Raw genomic sequence first — 25238 nt, forward strand, 5'->3', positions numbered from 1 at the left:
GTAGGTCAATAAAACCTAAGATCTGTACTCTGCTGATATGCTTGTAGTCTGCATGATAGGTCAGAATACAAAACGAAATGGAAGCCAACAGACTACCTGAAATACCAGTACAGTCATAGCAAATGTTTACAGTTGTCAGGTGTGTGTCCCACCACAATCCTATGTAGAAATGCAGTAACATGTACGAATGGGATTAATAACAGTGGTGCACAGATTACCTGAGCTGGCCCAATTTACAGGGTAGATTGTTGCATGTGTACAATATGCAGGGCTCTGTGTGTTAGGTTGTTGTGTGTTGTATATTGTATGGAAGTGGTCAGCATGTAGGCATGGAGGGTTGTTTCCTGGTGGCCTATGGCCAGTACTGTTGATGACAGGGCCATGTTCTGACAACTGCAGTGCCAACCACAATGCATTCCAGCAAGACCCAGTTCATCAGTCATCCATACTCATTGTTCAGATTTCAATATCTGTCACCATCTGAAAGATGGACATGCCATGAATGTGGGCACAAACATTCACACAGTACACAGGTGGAAGTACCCTAGACAGAGCACAGAAAATGTAACTGTCAACTGCACACACCTTTGGAATTGTACATACAGGTTAGCAGCACATTGGTTGCCCGTGTAGTATGGAATACTGATGTAGTCTGGCCAATCATTGGAAAAACACAAAAGGCACAGTTATGAAGTAATGACAGACTGCCTATATCACCGCACAAGGCAGCATAAGGGGAATGTCCCAGGTATATCTGTGAGTCAGCTGCAAGAAGCTTCCATATCACACATGCACTCAGCTCACCCCACCATCATCCACAGGTTTATCACAGGTCATATCCCTGCTGTTGGGAATGAGTACAGTATGACCCCCCCACTTCTGTATGGGAATATCCACAGAATGCAGCATGGTGAAGAGGTGTCCCATTGTAGATGTTTCCCTAGTTGTAAGCACCCCCTGCCAGCATCCAGACCAATGGATTAATATGGACAGGAACTACTGAAATTAACACCTTGCACACTTACCCTGTCACCCCAGGGGAATCCAGTGGCTCGCAGCCTGGGATTGTAGGAGTGACAGAATGCACTAGCCTGCTACAGATGGCCTGCATCACTACCAAATGCCTAACACTCCTCTGTCAAAGGCCTGTTCCTCACCCGTACAGCCAATGTATGTTATCCCAACTAACAACATAACACAGTCCACAGAACAGAAATGCAAGACCATGTCGACAAATCCCAGTAGCATGCCCACCATGTCCTACTGCATGAACTGTGGACCAACCCCTAAATAATGCTGGGATGAAGGGACAACTATAGGGATACATCACAGATATCACTTGCATAATGTTAGGAAGAGGATAGAATAACAGAGTGGGGAGGTGTATAAGCATGGATGCCATGGAGTGTGTGAAGTCTGAAACTCTGATGTGTGCCCATACTACCCCTGCCTGCAAACCCATTAATGGGTGGTTACAAACCCACTCATAAATCACAATGTGAAGGGGGAACTGACGAGATATATGAGCCCTGCTTCTGGGCAGCCTGGGTGAATCTGTACAGCTGAGAGGAATGGCCACAGCAGGATATGGCCATTCTGTTATGTTGATAGATGTACAAGCAGGGGATCCAAGGTGCTGGACCATTTACACAGATCCATCAACAAGTGTCTGCAGCTACCCCTCCAGAATGGCATGAGTGTGCAAGAAAATGTAGGCTGCAGACCACAATACTGGACACAGCTTCATTCATCTTGTATTTCCCAGGAAATAACTGTGAGCAAATAAGTACACATGTCATTAGTTGATGACATAATACATCAGAGTGTAAAACAGTACATGTCTGAATATCTCTGCTAAAACCAACCATGTAATACAAGCAGCACAGACACAACAGTTACAGTATCCCACTATCTTTTGCCCATTGTGACTCCATATTGTCAACCTATCTGCAGATATCCTGCAGAAACAGGTTGCTAGCTGTAGGTGTAGAAAACAAAATCCTGCACTGGAGTACAACCTACCTGGAATGGAGTCACACACTCAGTATAGAAGATCATACCGGGCATGCTCCTACATTTAGAGAAATGAAGCCCATGTCTGACAACAACAGTGGACTATAAATATCTGTCAGTCGCAGATGTCTGTGCAAACACACCACATTGCACACCAATCATGCTTTGCACACACACTGGATAGGAATACTCACACATATCCAAGGCCAACACACTATAATTGGTCAAACATACACACACACACACAGATGTGGGGAAGAGAGAGGCAGACAGTGACACAGAGTTTGCCATCATGAGATCTGTCCCACCATCCACACATCCAATTGGCCAATATCACATGATGTGCCAATGTCAATCACGGTAGACATTTGCTTTTGGTAGCCCTCAGCCCTATAGTGTCTGTGGTGCTTGTGATAAAATGTGTAACATGATAGTACAAATAAGTATTCATCTAGGATTTGTATACCCAGTCCTGTCAAATGTAAAGTGGTGTGTGACTGAGTGTTGTGTGTGTGTGTGTTTCCAGAGAAATGGTTTATGGCCCATTCACACACACTGCACTTCCCATTGCCCATGTTAGGACTCATGCTGATGTCAGTCACTTGAAATAGCCCTTTGGATAAGGGCCACCCATATAAGCTCTGTGGCGTGTTTGATAACTGTGTAATTCTATACTGTAACATACAAGTTAGGTAGGAGTTCTAATCCCAGACATGTCAAGTATGAAACTCTGTGTGTGTGTGTGTGGAGATTAATAATTTTGAGGCCATTCACAGTCACTACACCTCCCATTGCCCTACTTTAGCAAGCCTGCTGATGTCAGTCACCTTGAAATACCCCTTTGGACAAGGGTCAGCCCTATAAGCTCTGTGGCACATGCGATACCTGTAAAATGCTATTGTGTAACATATTAGGTAGAAGTTCTAATCCCAGACATGGCAACTGTGAAATTCTATATATGTGTGTAGCGATTAATGATTCTGAGGCCATTCACAGTCACTACACCTCCCATTGCCTTACTTTAGCAAGCCTACTGATGTCAGTCACCTTGAAATACCCTTTTGGACAAGGGCCACCCCTATAAGCTCAGTGGAGTGTGCATTAACTGTATAATGCTATAATGTAACATACTAGTTAGGTAGGAGTTCTAATCCCAGACATGCAAACTGTGTGTATGTGTATGTGTGTGTGTGTGTGTGTGTGTGTGTGTGTGTGTGTGTGTGTGTGTGTGTGTGTGTGTGCGCGCGTGTGTATAGAGATTATTGATTTTGAGGCCATTCACAGTGAGTACACCTCCCATTCCTCTACTTTAGCAAGGCTGCTGATGTCAGTCACCTTGAAATACCCCTTTGGACAAAGACCAGCTCTATAACTTCAGTGGCACATGCAATAACTGTACAACGCTATAGTGTAACATACAAGTTAGGTAGGAGTTCTAATCCCAGGCATGGCAATTGTGAAACTCTGTGTGTGTGTGTGTGTGTGTGTGTGTGTGTGTGTGTGTGTGTGTGTTTATGTGTGTAGATGTTAATGATTTTGAGGCCATTCACAGTCACTACACCTCCCATTGCCCAGCTTTAGCAAGCCTGCTGATGTCAGTGACCTTGAAAAACCCCTGTGGAAAAGGGCCAGCTGTATAAACTCTGTGGTGTGTGCCATAAATGCAGAACAATGTAGTAGCAGTAACTACACAGGGATGGGTTTGAATCTTATCTGTGACAATTGTTTGTGTGTGTACATATGTATGTATGACTTCAAAGATTGTGGCCCCATTTTCAGCCAGTACACATCTCACAGCCTGACTTTAGCAGTCCTGCAGCTATCATCCACCTTACAAGTACCAATTGCCAATCATAAACCATGTTATGTCAGTGGTGCATGTGGTAAATGTGTAACTGAATGGTCTGTAAAGATTGTTAGATAGAGGTTTGAACCTCACCCCTGGCAAATGCAAATGTGCCTTTAGGATAAAATTACTTTTGGGATCTCTCACCCACTACATCACCCAGTGCCAGTATTTACAAGGGATGGTGATGTTCCTCACCTTAGAAGTAGCTTGGGACAACATCTATCCTATAAGCTCCATGGAGCATGCAAGAAATGTGGTACACTGTAATAGCAATACATAGCTAGGTAGGGATCTGAATCCCAATACTGGTAATTGTGTATGTGTACGTGTGTATGTAATCTGTTATCAGTATCCTGTGTGGAAGTTGTTGTGATCCTTTAATAACAGGATGCATTGTGGGGTGGGTTTTGATAAATTATTATATTGAGGACCTAGTATATGTCACAATGTCCACCTTACAAGGACAACAGATGTCAAACACCAGAGAGGCTGGTGTAGACAATCCATAGCCCTACATGTGACATTATGGATCAGTGAATAATATAGGCAACCCTTGTATTACTCAGAGAACACTCTCCACCCATGCCTCATAAACAAACACACTTGGCTAGGCAACAACCACTATATTGGTCGTTCCCTGCATATTGCCTCACAGATAGTAACCATGGTGTGATTGCAGTTGACTACATGCCTGTTGACCAAACAGTGCCACTGACATCAGAAAGTACTGTGACGTGTAACATCTCCTGATTGAGTGTATGTTATCCAGCAGTAAAAGGACATGGCACCCTGTTCCATCCCTACAGTAGGCAAATAAATGCTTACAGTGGTTCTTTTGCTATGTTCCCCACTGGATGCCTGTAACAACTGTAGACTCTGCAAATGTAACCCACAAAGGGAATACCATGCCTTATACACAAGCCCTGTATGGACACATGCCACTAACTTCACTGAATACCTGTATCATGCTGTCAATGTAGGTGCAAGCATGACCTCAGTTCCATAGCCAGGTCTCCCCAAATGAGGTCAGTAATGCTACATCAGAAGATAACAATCTATATATGCAACATGCCCCAGAGATCTCAAGTACACTTCCACACATCAAAGAACATGCATGTGGGACATGTCCACAACCCAGACACTGTCTATGTTATGGAATATAGATCACATACATGGGAAGCAGTGCACATGACTGGCCACCCACAATAGTTACCCAGATGAGTGGATGGTGAATGCAATACCCACCTGTGGAGACCACTCCACGGACTACACCCCTGAGCCACACTGGAGACTACTGTCATGCGGCCTGATGCCAAGGTATTCCCTTTGCCTAGCCTTGTACAGCCATCAGGCCCACTCACCTACTACACACCTGTGAAGCAATGAACCTATGCATCTCAGTACTGGCAAGTGTCTGTGTCTGTGTGTGTGTGTGTGTGTGTGTGTGTGTGTGTGTGTGTGTGTGTGTGTGTGTGTGTGTGTGTGTGTGTGTGTGTGTGTGTGTGTGTCTGTGTGTGTAAATTAATGATTTTGAAGCCATTCACAATCACTACACCTCCCATTGCCCTACTTTAGCATGCCTGCTGATGTCATTCACCTTGAAATAACCATTTGGCCATGTATCAGCATTATAAGCTCTGTGGTGCTTGTGATATCTGCGTAACACTGTAGTGTAGCAAATTAGTTAGGTAGGGGTTCTAATCCTGATCCTGACAACTGTGATAATGTCTGTGTTTCCCCTGCCAGAGTATGTGTGTGTCTCCGTTGACATCTGCTTTTGTGGATATTCACATATATTACACTTCCCTTATCCCTCCTTTAGCACAGCTGCTGATGTCACTCACCTTCAAAGATACTTTGGACAGCTCTTCAACATGTACGCTCTGTGGCGCGTGCCGTAACTGCATAACACTGTACTAGCAATACATAGTCAGGTAGGGGGTTGAAACTTAGATAAGTGTGCGTTTGTGTGTGTGTCACCAATATCCTGTGTGGGTGTTGGGGTGATTGTGTACTGACAGGATCCATTGCAGTGTGAGTTTTGCTACATCATTATATTGAGGACCTATATGTCCCATTGTCCACATTACAAGGCCAACAGTTTTCAAACACTGCAGAGGTTGTTATAGACAATCCTCAGCCATAAATGTGTACAGCCATGTGCATTTACTATGTGACAGTATGGATTAGTGGACTGTAGAGGTTGTTATAGGCAATCCTCAGCCTTAAATGTGTACAGCCATGTGCAATTACTATGTGACAGTATGGATTAGTTGACAGATGGATTTTTTCTAATTTTTTCTCATTGTTCTCATTGTTTACTTACGTATCTTCATATATGCTGTTTGATGGTGTATCAGGTTTTAGTGGTAAACCCAGGAGTCAGGAAAAGTCATGTACTATTCTGAATATATATTTATATATATTTTTTCCTGGATGCCCAATAGGAAAAGCGTGCCATTTCTCTAACAAATAGAGAACACCAGATCAGCACCTTGGTTCTGAAACAAGCCCACCATGTCTATTATAGCTCCTTGGTTTGCGGTACTTATTTGATTCATTTATCTGTTATCTGTCATTGGTCATAACTCTATGCTTCATTAAATATTGAAATGCATCACTGAATGCCTGTCTTGCTTCCTAAACATGTCAGTTTTCAGCTCAGATAAGTAATTAAGATAGGTACAAGGTAATTAGTTTCTTGTACTACGGTGAAAAAAGCTCGCCATTTTCCTAGCATAAAGACAACACGTCCACAGCTCCCTGTTTTTTAAGTTTTTAGGATTAAGCCCATCATGCCTGCGGCGCAGACTGACTATCACTACTAAATCCTGACTTTCTTTTCATGTTAATCTTGTTTTCTTTGCAGGCAAATCTGAGGAATATGAAGTGAAAGCACTGGCCCCTGGAACAACACCTATATGAGCTGGGTTTTTTTGTACAAATAATGTGTTGTACGCATTTTCTCTTTTTATGCTTTAATGAGACATCTCCAGGAGGTGACCGTGTGGACCCTTCCCCCTCATTGAAATCTGTGTCCTTGGTGACTGATTCCTGGGAGGAACCAAGTGCTTCCTCTTTCACTTCTTTTTCTGAGAGACCTTCTCAGGGGGGATAATCTGGGGAGGTATCAGAAGATGACAGTACCTAAGCCTATGATACATGACGTTTCAGCACTCACTGTCCCAGTGGAGGGGCAGGAGGAATAACTGAACTAGAGGGAGGGAGTACCTGTTCCGAAGGGGAAAACGCTGACTGAGTCTCTGCAAGAGAAAGGGCCCTATACATAGCCTCAAAGGCTGGCCCTCCAGAACAGGGAATGGACCCCCAAACTGAGAAAGACTGCCTTGGAAATGGGGTCACTCCCTGCTCCAAAGAACCGACCCTCAAGACCGAAACTAAAGCCGAACTAGCTCGAGCCAAAGCTCCAAGGAGCAGGGACAGCTCTGAAAAACCTGGAGTAGACACCTGCCCCCTGGAACCGACAGGGTAGCTATGGCTCCAGGAGGTCTCCGATTCAGAAATAACCAATCAGCTCAGGGTAACTACTGGCTCCGAGCCAGAGCAGTCAGCACCGGGAGATCTGGAACAGAGGACTCTAAGATCTCCAAGGAGGTTAGAGGAGGAATAGTTAGTGGTGTAAACGAAGTTTCGGTACCAAGGCCCAAAGGGGTTGGAGCCAAAGGGGGGCCTGAAAGCCCTCTAGCCCATAACATTTTATTAACTAGCCTCTCCACGTTGAGTTCCAAAAGACTTTTGGTGTAGCGGGCTGATGAGATAGAAGGGGACTTAGGTCTCTTGCACAAAACTTCTGGAAACTCCTCAACAAAAGGATCAATTGAAGGTGAGTACATAGTTCTGGGCAAAGTAATCTTAGCAGGTGAGACAGTATTAACGTCCTGTATCATGGCCTTCAACGTTGAAGGGTTCGAAATGACAATCGGTGCCAGAACAGATGTCTGTACCGGAGTGTCAGCAGCAGAAGCCTGCAGTTCTGAGGGAACTTACAGAACCAAGGTTCTCAATTTCTTAGCTTTTGGAACCGATGGGGAGATAGAAACCGAGAGACTTCTTTTCTTGCTTTTCCAGAGAAGACAAGGATGAAGGAGATGAGACGTCTGTCTTTGCATTATCTGCAGATGATAAGGCTTCCCCAAAAGCTGAAGGAAGTAGTCCTTTTAAGATAAGCTTATTACGCCTTTCCACAAGAGCTTGGTGGCTAAAAGCGTGACAAATGCTGCAGTCTTCTTGTAAGTGTAGGGGGCCAAGACAATAAACAGATAAAGAGTTTAAATCTGATGAGGGAATTTTATGGCCGCACTTCTGGCAGTTTTTGAAACCAGAGGGGCCCTTACCTTATTCAGCCATGTCAAATCTAGTAAAGAGGCTAGAAAAATAGCTACTGAAAAATATCATTGCAAAGAAAAAGAAAGTGATAACAGAAAGAATATTATTTTTAATATATTTTTACATATATTTAAAGCAAAGAAATGTGGAAAGGGACTATCAGCAATGATAGTCGTAGAAGTATACAAGCGAGTACAGGGATGGGAAAAATTATGAAAGAGAAAGGGAGGGAACTATCAACAATGACAGTTGGAAATACACAAAAGTGTAAAGGGAAAACACATCAAAGATGGTACTTGAGGAATACACTAAATGTAAAAAGAAAGATTAAGGGAAAAGAAGCAGAAACTGTAAGAAAAAGACTAAAAGTTTACCTAAGCCTAATAACGCTCAAGAGTAGTAGCTAGACGCAACCGTTTCGGAAAGTGGGAAACGAGATCTGAGGTAATTGAGAGAGAGGGATTCTGGGAAGAGGTGAAGCTCGAGAGTTTCTGGCTGGCACGAGCTGTTGTAACAGCCGAGTCAGTTCCGATATCAGAACCAAACCCATCTGTCAAGGATAAAATGAAGACTGACAACATCAGATTGTTACTTTTAGAGAATGTGGCTTTGTACATCGTGGGTCTTTCACTGCATAAGACTGAACAATAGTCACTTTATGCAGAAAGAGTTTTCTGAACAATCTTAATGTTTCTACAGTCAGAAAATTCTTTACCGTCTAGGCCCAAAAAAAAAAAAAAAAACACCAATGAGATGCAGTAAGTGCTCATGACCTGTGATCTGCATTTTACACGAGTGCGTGTATGTGTGTGTGCATGAGTTTGTCTGCGTACCTCTGTGTATAAGTGCACAAGTCTACTGCATGTCTGTCTATATATAAACTATTAATATGCATACTGATTTCTGAGTAAATATGTAGATCAAAATAATGTAACTTAGTGATATCATCAAGATGCCATGTTTTATTTATTTATTTATTTTCATTCAGCAACTGGGAAAAGAACATTTCTAAATGTACCTTTTTCTGGGTCAGCCCAAGTAATAATAAAAAAAAAAAATAATAACCATGAACACTTACAACTGACACACTATAGTCAGACAACATTAAATTTCCAATAGACAATATAATAGCCATTTGCAGTAAAATAACTTTGAGTGGACTAACCACAAAGAAATAAGATCAGGTTTAATTCTGTGAATATCTCCATATCATTTTACTTAAGTTAATGACTACATCATTGATTTGTCAATACTAACATTAGAGTTTATTTGACCTTTATTTCTGTTCTGGGAACTATGAAACATTTTTTACTTTAGGCAGTCATTCTACAATAAGTACTTATTACTGACATACTTTCTGAAGTGCAGTTCATTCTTGAAAATGTGAGATGTAAACATTCTCTCCTCTCCTTGTTCATGTGGTATAAAACTTCTGCTGCAGTGTCTGGATTTTCTGTCTTCAATACACCACCGCAATGCATTTAGAGCTTGATTTTGTTCTGTACAAAAAAATAGAAAAAGTATGGGACTATATGCATTTCTGTGGTGTTAAACATAATGTCTCCAAATGTCTGTACAGAAATGAGTACACTGGTTCATGGATAAATGTTACTTTTTCTTAGTTTTGAACATTGAAGAATAAAGAAAAATAATATTGTTACAAATGGTACAATGTATGCCTACTCGGCTATAAATAACGCACTTTCAGATAAATTGAACAGAAAACATATTATGGAAAGATAAATCTGTGAAAGATATTCTCAAAAGTGCAGAACATCAGACTACATAAAATACTATAATCAAGAACTGAAAACATATAAGAGCAGCACAACAATCAGTTAACACACTGTTACTTACAAGTCCAAACTTTTGCAAAGCAGGATTTTGGTAAAGCCTTTGTAACATGCATCTGGAATGAAGCAAGTGAAGTTGCAACCCCTCACAACAGGGGAAGTCATTTTTTTCTATTAGAAGTTCATTGTTATGTATTTCATATAAATTGGTTACCTCTCCATTTATAGATGCAGATATAGTTTTCCAGTTATTTCTATCCACATTCCAAAAACATTGGGAAATAAATATCTACCTCTAATGTTTATAAGTAAGCAATAATGCCTGAGACAGCAGACACTACTGGGAAATAACACGCATGTTATGACTGTGGACTGCTTCTTCACTGGGTATCGATCTCAACAGTGTTGTCCTTGTGAAAATCATTGAACTAACAAACTGTCAATTAATGGGAGACTTATTGTAATTAAGATTTATATTAGAGCAGAATGCAATGTCATAACTGAGCTTATTAAGGACACTCACAGTATGAAGCTTCATTGTTAGCTTATTCTAATCACAAGAATGTGCAGTGGACATGTGTTAACTAGCCAATACATTGAACCAGATTTGGAAAAACTAAGGGCAGTGGTTTAGATGGTCTGTCCTTCTGATTAACATGCTTTACTGAGATTTCTGGCTATGGTGCAATACCTATCAAAATTCTTTCCAAATCTGTCTGATGTCTCATTGCCAATGGGGAAGTTGCTCAAAAAGGCATTCTTTGACACTGACAGCAGCCACAAAAGGGAAGTCCCCTCTAAAAAAATGTGGCTGAATTGTTGACATTAAATGTGACCAAACCAGTACTATTACAGAATGATTTCAGGTATATATACCTAGCAAGGAAACACACATTGCTGAAACTTTATGTATAGCATATCTGAAGGAAAGCAAGGAAATTATCTTCCACTGTGAAGAAGTCACGTACATCATCCTATATCTACTGATTTCAATCAGTCTTGCATTGAAGCGGTACTGTTACAAGAAGGACAACCTGATCACTACAGCTCCAGAGCAGTGATTAATTTACAGATTCAGTATATTCATACTGAAGGGTGGCTACGGTGGTGCAGCTGTTAGCACTACTGCCTAATAGCAAGTGGCTCTCCAGTTCGAATCTCAGCTGGGGTGCCTTTTGTGCAGAGTCTGCATGTCCTCCCTGTGGTCATGTGGGTTTCCTCTAGGTGCTCCAGTTTCCTCCCCCATCCCAAATACAGGCTGCCAGTGGACTAGACGCTCTAAATTGGCCCTGGGTCTAAATTGGCCCTGGGTGTGAGTGTGTGCGTGTGTGTGCCTTCTGTAGAAATTGGGAACATAATGTACAGCATATCTCAAGGAAAGCATCTTCCATTGTGAAGTAGGCACTGGGCTAGCAATTCGACACCATAAAACTCCACTGCCAATCATTCTGTGGAATGTTGTTCCACTGTGGCGAACCCTGACGGGAAAAGCCGAAAGGAGAAGTATATTCAGACTGAAGGGAAACTGATGGGTACAGTGTATGGACAAGACAAATATTACGACTCAATTTATGGCACACCAGTTGTTATTGACTATGACCAAAATCCAGTGCACAGCATATTTCTCAATACAAAGCAGCCCTGCGATTTCAGAGGAGGTGAAAATCATAACAACACTTTGACTTGACTAGTGTATATAGGATCTACTTCAGAAAGATAAAAACGCAAACTCTCGAATGCTCACATGAGTGAATAACCAGAAACTTGAAAGTGGTATTTTGGGATTGCAGTACAGTGAAGATTGGAATATTTGCCCTTTCCTCACTGTAGTGCGATCTTGGAGTAGGAATAGACCCTGTATATATGCCTGGCAAGGAAATGCATATTGCTGAAACATTATCTAGACTGAGCATATCTTAAGGAAAGCAAAGCAATTCCCTTCCATTGTGAATTACAAGTCATGTTAATCATCCAATATTGTCTGATGTCAAAAAAAAAAAAAAGCAGACCACAGGACTTTACATACCATACTGAACAAGAGATGAAACTGCAAATGCTTAAAAATATTGTACTGTAGGACTGTCAGGTGAAAATGAAAATATTCCATTACCTGTACAAGCATACTACACTTTCACTGATGAAAACTGTGAGTCATAAGGACAGTTTAAATCAACCATAGTGACTGCTAAGCCAAATGAATAGCTAAGCGCTGGTGAGAATGCATGGAGTATACCTGAGCGTTGTCAGATTTAAAGAAAGGGCATGTGGCATTATGTCGTAATCTAGTATGGCTCATCATGCAGAACTTGTAAATAATTATCAGATCTGCAATGTTTTTCCCAAAGTGACATTAAGGACGCTATGATGCCTCAGAAAATAGCACAGACTGCTGGATAAAGTAGCTGTTGATCAGTTTCAATTCAAGGGCAGACAAGTATATCTCATCTGTGTTGCTTATTAGTTAAATAATTAAAATTATTTGTTCAGTAGGGCTGGAAGAAAGGTCAGATAAAACAAAAAATGCTCTCTGAAAGATTAGCTAAAACACTGTCTACCCAGATGACAAGACAGATAGTAGGAATACAGAATACAGATGATAAGTCTTTGGAGTAATAGGAAGCTGTTGAAACCAATACACTAATGTCTTAAGTGGTTGAGACAGACTAAAGGTGGTGTGAGATTTAGATGTAACTGCATGCATTTACCCAGGACTGAAGTGTTCTCAATCCAGAATAGTGAGATGTCTGAAAGAAATCCTACTGAACTCATTACAGCCAGGTGATGTCTGTAGGTTCTTTTGTAGTTGCATCCTACTGACGTCTCTAGGCATAAAATATTGTTTGTTCATATTTTCATTAATAATTTTAAAACCATGCTACATACAAACAATTAAAATGTTTTATCTTAAAGCTTTCACAATGGCAAACACAACCGCATTTATACTTGACTTCTGTCTAGTGCAGGTAAAGAGATATTAATTGCTGTTCATACATTTATTTACATTGCCATTAATTTCATGCTTTTCTAAATATCCTCAACAACCACGCAGCAAAGACAAAACTGCTTAGCCTCATATCAAAACTCTCAGTTGGATAAACACAATGCTTTTGGCAGTATGTGTGTTACGTGAATGTCTGCGGAAATATTTTAAGTTGTTTACAAACCATTATACATTCAGTAGTAGCAGTGTTTACTGTGACTTATAAAATCCAGTTTAAAACCTAGAACCTAAAGAACACTACCACTATAAAAAAAAGTCTGTGCTGGAGTTTGCCATTTACACTTCTTTAGAAACACCTATGGTTCCAGAGAAATGAAAAATAGTTTGAAATGTGAAGAGATAATGTGATGCTATCAAAAGATTAAGCTCCACCCATTGGAAGTTACACTGCAAACTTCCAGAGCTCCACTGGAGGGAATGAGTTGAGAGGAAGTGACACTAGTGCCTGAGAAAAAAATATATTACAAGAATGTACACTAACATTGATCATGACCTTGAATCAAACACTATGCTATCTTATTCACATGAAGACACTAAATTAATCATGACTCCAAATACCACTAGAAATACTGAAGTATCTAGATTTAGAAAAAAAAAAACACTAAAAAGTCATCCAAATGGAATGACTTTGTAAAATGTTCTAGAGCAAGAATCGATTTATATTGCTGCTATCGAGTTACTACAAATTCTTACTGCAAATTGTTCATTACATTGTGCTATTTTGGCATGCAGGTACAAATCACATGATTGCATATATCATGAGATACTATAGCACAGTAGAGAGTACTAAATATTCCCTGTATAAATAAGCACTTGACTAAAAGTAAGGGATATAAAACATATAGTGCAGTTTAGCTTGAAGTATCCCAAAAGGCTAAGAAGCATGCATGCAAGCATCATATGTGGTTCTGTCTTCTTTATTGGTTGTTAACATTTAAGAAAGCTGTGTGTATGCTCACTAGCTGTCTCATGGGTGCCTGTTTCTGCCATCAAGTTTGAAAATGGTATAGGCAAAACTGGACACAAGAATACCGCAAAGGCTATCACGGTAGACTGCTAGAAGAAGACATCTAGTGGACACTGGACTAATGGAGAATATGGTGGAGATTAAATCTACACAAAAGCAGTGAAACACTGGCAAATGACAGTGATGCTGCTAAGGCCTTTTGTTTCTGGTTACTGCTGCAGAAAATAAATAGTTTGTCATTCACACACACACACACACACACACACACACACACACACACACACACACACATACATAAGCAGCAGCAGCTGTGATGCTGGTGATATAACAGATGGCCTTAACAGATCCTATGTGGCTTACTTTTGTAAAAGATTTGATTATTTTATTTTTATTTGCTGACTGAAGTAGAGCACTGATTCAGCTGGAGAAATTTCAGGCCTAGTGATGGGTTACACATGATCTGATACGAGTGGTACACAGTAATAAAAACATACAATGCTGACAAAGCAGTATAGGAGAACCTTGCTTGAAACAAATGCAGAGACTATGTACAGTGATAATTAGAAGTTAGAAAAAAGGGGCATTGCCCTGTGACTCCTATATACAATACATACAAATGTTAGGAAGTGTGAAGAAAGACATTAGATGGCGCAGAGAGAAAAGAATGAATGGAAGTTAACAGGACAAAATGTGGGAGTGGGTGAGAGAGCAGAGCTTGTGTATGTCTACATTTATAAGAAGCAGAGATAAAAAAGGCTAGTTGAGGAGGAATTAATTTTGGAGGGGAAAGAGAGTTTGGGTGACTGCATTATTTGTGAAGCATTTTACACTGTACTGTTTGAATAAGAAGACTTTTAATTCAGAGAGAAACTAAGGAAATATGGGAATGCTTTTTAAATGAAGCGGAATGGATGACCAATTTTAGAGGTGAGCATGAAGAAAGGGAGTTTGGTGGAGTGCTGTCTTGGGTGGGTGGCTGTAGGTTGGTGGTTTATCTTGTGAGGGATCTTAGGTTGTTTGGGGTTTATTTATTTCTGAATTTTAACTGAGTAGGTGGGCTGTTCGACAGACTCTTTTCAGCCTTGACCTGGGACAACTGGCAAATAATATTATACAAAAGCAAGCAATACACACAATAGAGAAGCATTAGGTAAGAGTAAAAGTACAAAGAAGTTAGATATTTTACAGTCAATTTAAAAAGTGTCAATATAACTGTTCAACAAGTACTAGGAAAATGTACACAAGGGTGAATTACTGTATACTGGTATAACGTCATGTAGTCTGTTGGTTAGGAAGGGAAATGAGTTTAGGTTTTGGTAAGATTAAGAACTAGGCCCGTTACTAAAAGTGTGGTTCTTAGCTACACAGACAGCAATATGGCCTTAGCAAGAATGGAGTAATAGTGCACTCTTTTGCGGGACAGGGTATGACTCAGATGTTAATTAGAGATAGCAGTAATCAGAGGTTATTTTTTGATGCCGTTGTAATTGTTGGGCAGACCATACACAAGATGACACAAATGAGGAATTTTCTTGGGCCAGAACAAAAGACTTTTTGCAGTCTAAGTTTAAAATAAAGCCAAATGCTAAGCTACCTGCTGGTTGCACAGTTTCTATAGTTTCCAGAGTGGAATAAGTACTAGCATAATTGGTCGGAGGTATAGCTAGTTTTTGAGGAGTTTCAACAGTAAGATAATCTTCTTATCACTAGCTAGTCACATCTCTTACACGTAGAAGAGGACAGGGTATAGATTTCATCAGTTTACAAAAGATGATTTTCAATGGTTTTTGGGTTAAATAAAAACGAATAACATTATATGTATATAGCTTAAATGACTTCAAGGTTCAAAATGTTTATAATGATGGTTTAAAATCTGTAACCTTTTTCTTCTTTTTAGGTCACGTTAAAAAATGGTATTCAGTTATGTTAGAATATACACAGTACTTCACTGAAGGACTTATTTTTTTTATTTTTGTTGAGGATTAATTTGTGAGAAGTCAAGTGGAAAAGGAAAATTATGTTAAAAATATATCATTCTGACATTTACTAAACATTTTTTTCTTTTACTGAAGTGATACATTTGAGGCATAGAATGTTATGTTCATAACTCAAGATGTTTTAGACATGAAAGAAAGGCATATTAAAACAGCTGTGGAAAGGATAAAACATTTGATATGTAAGGAAGAGGTGGAGCTTAATCTTTTGATAGCATCACATTATCTCTTTACATTTCAAACATGTTTTCATTTCTCTGGAACCATAGGTATTTCTAAAGAAGTGTAAATGGCAAACTAAGAGGTGAAAAGCTGTGCTTTATACGATAGATAACTTTATATAAACACAAATAACTCTTTTTTGGGGCTAGTGTGCCTATTTTCAAGGGGAGAGGCTGTGGCTGCAGATTCAGTCAAGTTTCTTAATCACAGTCACACAGTATATAAATGGAGATGGAGGGAATCAAACTTTGGGCTTCATGATGAATGTCAAGCATATTTTTAATCCTCCTACACTAAATCCATGGAAGTTCTACAGCAAAAGATATAAAGGCCCAAAATGCAGATGCAAAACAACAGAACCTAAACAACAGCTGCATAAAGACTTACTGGCCAAATAAATAAAAAGGGGTAGTAAATAAACAGAAGACTTATGATGTAACTGTGATTAAAGAGGAAGATGGGAAAAAGTAGGTAAAATAAGGGGGTTCTGCAGGGGAGAGAGAAAGAAAAGAAGCAAAAGAGGATTTTCTCTTAATGAGAACAGTTTAAAGTCAAACAGAAATGTTACTCTACCTGAGGGCGTGGGTCTCACTTATCCAACCCCTTCCTGCTTGCTAAAAGGAAAAAAAAGTGCAAAAGAAAAAATACCAAATGGATAGAACTGAAAAGGATGGGTAGAAGGCCACAGATCTTAAAAAAATTAAAAAAAAAAAAAAATATATATATATATATATATATATATATATATATATATTTCCTGCTGATCTAGCACACTTGGAGCCTCTAAAACAATGCTACATAAAAACAATTAAAATGTTTTATCTTAAAGCTTTCACCATGGCAAACACAACCGCATTTATACTTGACTTCTGTCTAGTGCAGGTAAAGAGATATTAATTGCTGTTCATATATTTATTTACATTGCCATTAATTTCATGCTTTTCTAAATATTCTCAACAACCAAGTAGCAAAGACAAAACTGCTTAGCCTCATATCAAAACTCTCAGATGGATAAAAACACTATGCTGTTGGCAGTATGTGTGTTAATTGATTGCCTGCGGAAATATTCTAAGTTGTTTACAAAACATTATAAATTCAGTAGTAGCAGTGTTTACTGTGACTTATAAAATCCAGTTTAAAACCTAGAACCTAAAGAACACTACCACTATAAAAAAAAATTGTACTGGAGTTTGCCATTTACACTTCTTTAGAAAAACTTATGTTTCCAGAGAAATGAAAAATAGTTTGAAATGTGAAGAGATAATGTGATGCTATCAAAAGATTAAGCTCCACCCATTGGAAGGTACACTGCAAACTTCCAGAGCTCCACTGGAGGGAATGAGTTGAGAGGAAGTGACACTAGTGCCTGAGAAAAAAATATATTACAAGAATGTACACTAACATTGATCATGACCTTGAATCAAACACTATGATATCTTATTCACATGAAGACACTAAATTAATCATGACTCCAAATACCACTAGAAATACTGAAGTATCTAGATTTAGGAAAAAAAAACCCACTAAAAAGTCATCCAAATGGAATGACTTTGTAAAATGTTCTAGAGAAAGAATCGATTTATATTGCTATCGAGTTACTACAAATTCTTACTGCAAATTGTTCATTGCATTGTGCTGTTTTTCCATGCAGGTACAAATCACATGATTGCATATATCATGAGATACTATAGCACAGTAGAGAGTACTAAATATTCCCTGTATAAATAAGCACTTAACTAAAAGTAAGGGATATAAAACGTATAGTGCAGTTTAGCTTGAAGTATCCTAAAAGGCTAAGAAGCATGCATGCAAGCATATGTGGTTCTGTCTTCTTTATTGGTTGTTAACATTTAAGAAAGCTGTGTGTATATTCACTAGCTGTCTCATGGGTGCCTGTTTCTGCCATCAAATTTGAAAATGGTATAGGCAAAATTGGAGACAAGAATATTGCAAAAGCTATCACGGTAGACTGCTAGAAGAATACATCTAGTGGACACTGGACTAATGGAGAATATGGTGGAGATTAAATCTACACAAAAGCAGTGAAACACTGGCAAATGACAGTGATGCTGCTAAGGCCTTTTGTTTATGGTTACAGCTGCAGAAAATAAATAGTTTGTCATACACATACACACACACACACACACACACACACACACACACACACACAAGCAGCAGCAGCTGTTACGCTGGTGATATAACAGATGGCCTTAACAAATCCTATGTGGCTTAATTTTGTAAAAGATTTGATTATTTTATTTTTATTTGCTGACTGAAGTAGAGCACTGATTCAGTTGGAGAAATTTCAGGCCTAGTGATGGGTTACACATGATCTGATACAACGAGTGGTACACTAATAAAAACAAACAATGCTGACAAAGCAGTATAGGAGAACCTTGTTTGAAACAAATGCAGAGACTATGTGCAGTGATAATTAGAAGTTAGAAAAAAGGGGCATTGCCCTGTGACTCCTATATACAATGCATACAAATGTTAGGAAGTGTGAAGAAAGACATTAGATGGAGCAGAGGGAAAAGAAAGAATGGAAGTTAACAGGGCAAAATCTAGGAGTGGGTAAGAGAGCAGAGCTTGTGTATGTCTACACTTATAAGAAGCAGAGATAAAAAAAAAAGGCTAGTTGAGGAGGAATTAATTTTGGAGGGGAAAGAGAGTTTAGGTGACTGCATTATTTGTGAAGCATTTTACACTGTACTGTTTGAATAAGAAAACTTTTAATTCAGAGAGAAACTAAGGAAATATGGGAATGCTTTTTAAATGAAGTGGAATGGATGACCAATTTTAGAGGTGAGCATGAAGAAAGGGAGTTTGGTGGAGTGCTGTCTTGGGTGGGTGGCTGTAGGTTGGTGGTTTATCTTGTGAGGGATCTTAGGTTGTTTGGGGTTTATTTATTTATTTATGAATTTTAACTGGGTAGGTGGGCTGTTCGACAGACTCTTTTCAGCCTTGACCTGGGACAATTGGCAAATAATATTATACAAAAGCAAGCAATACACACAATAGAGAAGCATTAGGTATGGAGTAAAAGTACAAAGAAGTTAGATATTTTACAGTCAATTTAAAAAGTGTCAAAATAACTGTTCAACAAGTACTAGGAAAATGTACACAAGGGTGAATTACTGTATACTGGTATAACGTCATGTAGTCTGTTGGTTAGGAAGGGAAATGAGTTTAGGTTTTGGTAAGATTAAGAACTAGGCCCGTTACTAAAAGTGTGGTTCTTAGCTACACAAACAGCAATATGATTTTAGCAAAAATGGAGTAATAGTGCTCTCTTTTGCGGGACAGGGTATGAATCAGATGTTATTTAGAGATAACAGTAATCAGAGGTTATTTTTTGATGCCGTTGTAATTACTGGGCAGACTATACACAAGATGACACAAATGAGGAATTTTCTTGGGCCAGAACGAAAGACTTTTTGCAGTCTAAGTTTAAAATAAAGCCAAATGCTAAGCTACCTGCCTGGTTGCGCAGTTTCTAGAGTTTCCAGAGTGGAATAAGTACTAGCCTAATTGGTCGGAGGTATAGCTAGTTTTTGAAGAGTTTCAACAGTAAGATAATCTTCTTATCACTAGCTAGTCACATCTCTTACACATAGAAGAGGACAGGGTATAGATTTCATCAGTTTACAAAAGATGATTTTCAATGGTTTTTGGGTTAAATAAAAAAAGAATAACAGATTTTATATATATATATATATATATATATATATATATAGCTTAAATGACTTCAAGGTTCACAATGTTTATAATGATGGTTTAAAATCTGTAACCTTTTTCTTCTTTTTAGATCACGTTAAAAGATGGTATTCAGTTATGTTAGAATATACACAGTACTTCACTGAAGGACTTATTTTTTTATTTTTGTTGAGAATTAATTTGTGAGAAGTCAAGTGGAAAAGGAAAATTATGTTAAAAATATATCATTCTGACATTTACTAAACATTTTTTTCTTTTACTGAAGTGATACATTTGAGGCATAGAATGTTATGTTCATAACTCAAGATGTTTTAGACATGAAAGAAAGGCATATTAAAAACAGCTGTGGAAAGGATAAAACATTTGATATGTAAGGAAGAGGAGTTTGTAACTAAAAGGTGAAAAGCTGTGCTTTATACAATAGATAACTTTATATAAACACAAAGAACTCTTTTTGGGGGGGCTAGTGTGCCTATTTTCAAGGGGAGGGGCTGTGGCTGCAGATTCAGTCAAGTTTCTTAATCACAGTCACACAGTATATAAATGGAGATGGAGGGAATCAAACTTTGGGCTTCATGATGAATGTCAAGCATATTTTTAATCCTCCTACACTAAATCCCTGGAAGTTCTACAGCAAAAGATATAAAGGCCCAAAATGCAGATGCAAAACAACAGAACCTAAACAACTGCTGCATAAAGACTTACTGGCCAAATAAATAAAAGGGGTAGTAAATAAACAGAAGCCTTATGATGTAACTGTGATTAAAGAGGAAGATGGGAAAAAGTAGGTAAAATAAGGGGGTTCTGCAGGGGAGAGAGAAAGAAAAGAAGCAAAACAGGATTTTCTCTTAATGAGAACAGTTTAAAAGTCAAACAGAAATGTTGCACTACCTGAGGGCGTGGGTCTTGTCTCACTTATCCAACCCCTTCCTGCTTGCTAAAAGGAAAAAAGGGGCAAAAGAAAAAATACCAAATGGATAGAACTGAAAAGGATGGTTAGGAGGCCACAGACCTTAAAAAGATTAAAAAAAAAAAATATATATATATATATATATATATATATATATATATATATATATATTTCCTGCTGATCTAGCACACTTGGAGCCTCTAAAACAGTAGTACAGTAATCTTATGTTGATGTTATGTTACCTTCTTTCAATAAAGCACAGAGACCACTTATAAGTTGAAAAACAGATTTTTCATTAATGATGACGGATGAGCTCTTTTTTATACAATCTAGTGCGATGCTGACTTATATGCAATTAGGATTACTAGGGATGGGGGCTCCAAATTAGAGGAGGGCTGTGATTCGCCTTAACTTGTCTTGCATCGGGTTGAATGTCCAGCTTTAGTTAAATAGCATGGAAGCTATGATTGGATTGAGTCTGTCTCACATTGCATTGGAGGGAAATTTTAGCAGTGACGAGAGTAGAAACTGTAGAATACTGACACCTGAAACAGAAGAGCTAATACTGACAGAAGTGGATATCACTTATACAATAGGTCATGGTTAGAGCAGTTTGGGAAATGTGGGTATGAATTTAAGCATTGGACAGACTCCAAGGTTTTCTAAGATAAATGTAATAGGTTTACTATCAAAATTGCAAACGGCAATACGTCGACTGTCATATAGTCGAACACGGAAGTTCAAAATCGGTAATGTCGAAGACAAAATAATCAATCTAGGAATGGTTTTAACATGGGTCGAGGTAGGGGAAATGTTTGTAGTTCAGAATAATACTGAACACCTACCTCGACCCATGTTAAAACCATTCCTAGATTGATTATTTTGTCTTCGACATTACCGATTTCGAACTTCCGTGTTCGACTATATGACAGTCGACGTAGTGCCGTTCGCAATTTTGATAGTAAACCATGTAATAATGCAACCATGGAAGTAAGGTGACATGGACCGTCTTCTGACATGTGCACTTACATTGTTCAGTCAGGTATTGTTTGAACTGATGTCTGAACTGTTTGTACTCTCTGATTTCAGTGAGTTCAGGTGGCAAAACGTGGTGGACTTCTTCAAGAATGTCACTAAAGCAATGGACAAGGCAAAACAGTGCATACTGCCTACCTTAACTTGGCCATAGCATTAACACTGTACCTGACTTGGGATTTTGTAGACACCACACAAAATTCGGTAAAAACCCTTGTCACCCACTGGATAGCCAACTGGCTCACAGATAGGACCTAAGAAGTTAGGATAGGGGAGTCTACCCTTGCTTGGGTGTCAAAACATTAACACCTATTTTTCGGGTTCAATACCTAACAGTGTTTTGAATCTAGAATGCCTCATTCTCTTAACTTCAGCTCTAATGTTATAAATCAGTTTCTCTGAGTAACCATGATCAAGAAACATCCTAGTTAAACAATCACATTCTAATTTAAATGTATCATCCTCTGAAATCATTCTTGTTAGCCTCATAAACTGCCCCCTAACTAAACTTTCCAAGCAAGGTAATGGTCTTAACAACTTAGCTTTGGCTATGAAATATTTTCCATAGTGTCCCTGAATAAAGGTTATTATTAAGAGCAACTGGTTAATTTTTAAATTTGATGAGGATTTAATAAATAATATAGCTGAACACCCATTCTTTATATATAAGAGGATAACATTTTAAGAATCAATTTGAACAAGGGAGGAATATTAATAATAAAAATGCCGTGGAAGAGCTAGTTGGTACAAGTAAATGTGTTGGTTGTAAACAATATAAACATATTTCTACTAAAGGTGATATTACTTTTGGAGGCAAATTTATTGATTACCAAAAGGCTGCAATTGTTTATCTAAGGGGTAATTTATATTAGTAAATGTGAATCCTGTGATGCCTTTTATACTGGGAAGACAGAGAGATCATTGACCAAGCATATAAATGAACATTAATTATTATGACATTAGGAAGAAGAATGAAAATAATGTCCTTTACAACACTCTGTACTGTTCTCAGGTCACAATATGCTTGTTTACAGTATTAGAGCAAGCAGCCTAGAACCCAAAAGAAGGACCATGGAAGGCATTAATTGAATATAGGAAGCTGCAGTGGCAATTACAGTTCAATGCAGGAGTAACCCCAGGTTTGAATGATAGCATTTCCATTAATAGTGTTCTTAAATTAAGGGCTGCTAAATTATGAGCTTATTGTTTGTGTTAAAATGTTTAAAGAGCCATTTGGTATAGATCTGCATCAGATACACACATTTGTATTTACAACTATTTTATAAGTTTTAAGATTTTTAAATAACTGTATTTATTTTTATTGTAGAACTATTATTAGGCTAAGCTTTTTAAGATTTTTTTTTGTATAGGCATTTATATATATATATTTATACATATTTTTCAGTGGTGTCTTTTAACTAATTAGTTTCAATAATTAAATGTAGTACTTATATGATTGTTGCCAAAACTTCATAGGATGATTTCTTGGCACATGACTTTTTGATTCTTTTATTTAAACTGGTTGTTTGTTTATTTAGTTCTGATGAAGTCCACTTACATTCTAATGGATGAAAGCACTTAACTCATTTACTTTTTTTGTGCTATAATCAATCACGTTTTGGCTGAGACTTATCCTGCCTCAGTTGCTGTATCTATTGGCATTCCACTCTTTTTGGTTTGATTCATGGTCGGGTTTGCCTTGCTGCCAATGATCAGAAGAGCTGAAGAAATACCTCATTTTTACATACTTTTGTGCATTATTTTAAAAATGGTAGGAGTCTGATATTAACTCATTACATCAAAGTGATGCTTCCAGGTGCATCTGCAGTTAACTCCTACTGACACCTCTGGGCATCAAATATTGCTTGTTCATATTTGCATTAATAATTCCAGAACCGTGTTATGTACAAGGTTTTAAAAGATTTCATCTTAAAGCTGACAGAATGGCAAACTTGACCACATTTATAATTGACCTCTGTCTAGTGCAGGTAGATAGATATTAACTGGTGTTTTTATGATACTAATTTATATAGATGTAATTTTTACATTTTTCTAAATATCTCAAAAATCAAGTAACACCAATAGACCTCAGCCTCATATGAAAGCTCTCAGGTAGATGAATAACATGTTGTTGACAGTATGTGTGTAACTTGAGTGGTTGCTGAGATATTGTAAGTTGGTTACAAAATATTACAAGTGTAATAGTTACTGTGTTTACTATGATTTATACAATTCAGTTCAAGACCTAGAACCTAAAGAATGCTACCACTATAAAAACAGTTTGTGCTAAAGAGTTTACCATTTATACTTCTTTCATAACCCCTATGGTTCCAGAAATATGAACATTTGTTTGAAATGTGAGGACATAATTTGATTCTGTCAAAATGCTTAGGCTCCACCCACTGGAAGTTACAGTGCAAACTTCCTGAACTCCATTGGAGTGAATCAGTTAAGATTAAAAAAATGATTTCCCATCCTCATGACAATATAGGAGAAATTATTTCTTAATAAATTAATTGTAGTAATAAAGTAATTAACATACAGCTTCCCATAAACACAAATAGAAATTAATACCTAGAAATAAGATGTCAAGCTATTTATTAGCATTAATTCTCATTTCCTTTTAACATACAGTAACAGGTCACAGTTAGCTAATCCATCTCATGCTGCTGTGTGAGTTAAGGTAAGCACTCAGCACTGGAGATCAGCTGCTTAGGGCAACTGACTTAAGAGCTTACCAGTGGATCTCTAGTCATTTGACTACAAATGCAATGATAGCAGATACTCCAGTCTTCAGGGATGGTTTTCTGTGGCAAGCATAAGCATTAAAGAAAATACTGGTAGGACCTCAACTAAGTTATCAATAAAAGTAAAAAAAATGCTCACAGTAGTCCTCTGTTATTTTTATGACTACTGGGCTGGATGCATGAGAGCAGCAAGTTAGAATAAATTACTATGTCAATTATTTCTTTAGCTATGAAGAAAGTAGACATCTAACTAAAGACAAAAAAATCAGAATTGCTGGTGTGATTGCAGAGAGACAGACTTTGGTAAAATAGAGAGATATCTCTAGATTAATGCTAAATGATCTGTGATATTGGTTGCAAGGAAGACAGAACGTGCATATGATAGCAGCAAGCTCAAATACGGTTTATAGGTAATTACTAGCTATGCCATCCAGGAGATTATTGAGGAGTCCAGCCCAGTTTTCCAATTTTCCCAAAGCACAGTGTAGTTAAGTGACTTTCTCAATGTCATACAGTAAACACACATAGAGGCTGAGGGACTCAAACTTTGTACCACAGAAAGAAGTATGTTAGTAGTTCATGGAATTAATTCTCAGTACTGTTGTCATTTTATTTCTATTTTCATCAAACTCTAATGTCTGAA

The 25238-nt window shown here is 38.2% G+C and overlaps 1 protein-coding gene across 3 annotated transcripts in view; it reads right to left on the reverse strand.

Annotated features, from left to right (window-relative positions):
* The window catches only part of SPATS1 (spermatogenesis associated serine rich 1), a 1192417-nt gene that overhangs the window by 941252 nt on the left and 225927 nt on the right, over nt 1–25238 (reverse strand). For all 3 annotated transcript variants that reach the window (XM_044062692.1, XM_044062693.1, XM_044062690.1), the window contains exon 2: nt 9564–9708. In XM_044062692.1, the coding sequence (XP_043918627.1) occupies nt 9564–9708 (145 nt within the window). The remainder of the gene's footprint in view (nt 1–9563; nt 9709–25238) is intronic.

Source organism: Protopterus annectens, chromosome 2.part1 (genome assembly GCF_019279795.1).
Source record: "Protopterus annectens isolate FY-2018-M chromosome 2.part1, PAN1.0, whole genome shotgun sequence".
Classification (NCBI taxonomy): Eukaryota; Metazoa; Chordata; order Ceratodontiformes; family Protopteridae; genus Protopterus; species Protopterus annectens.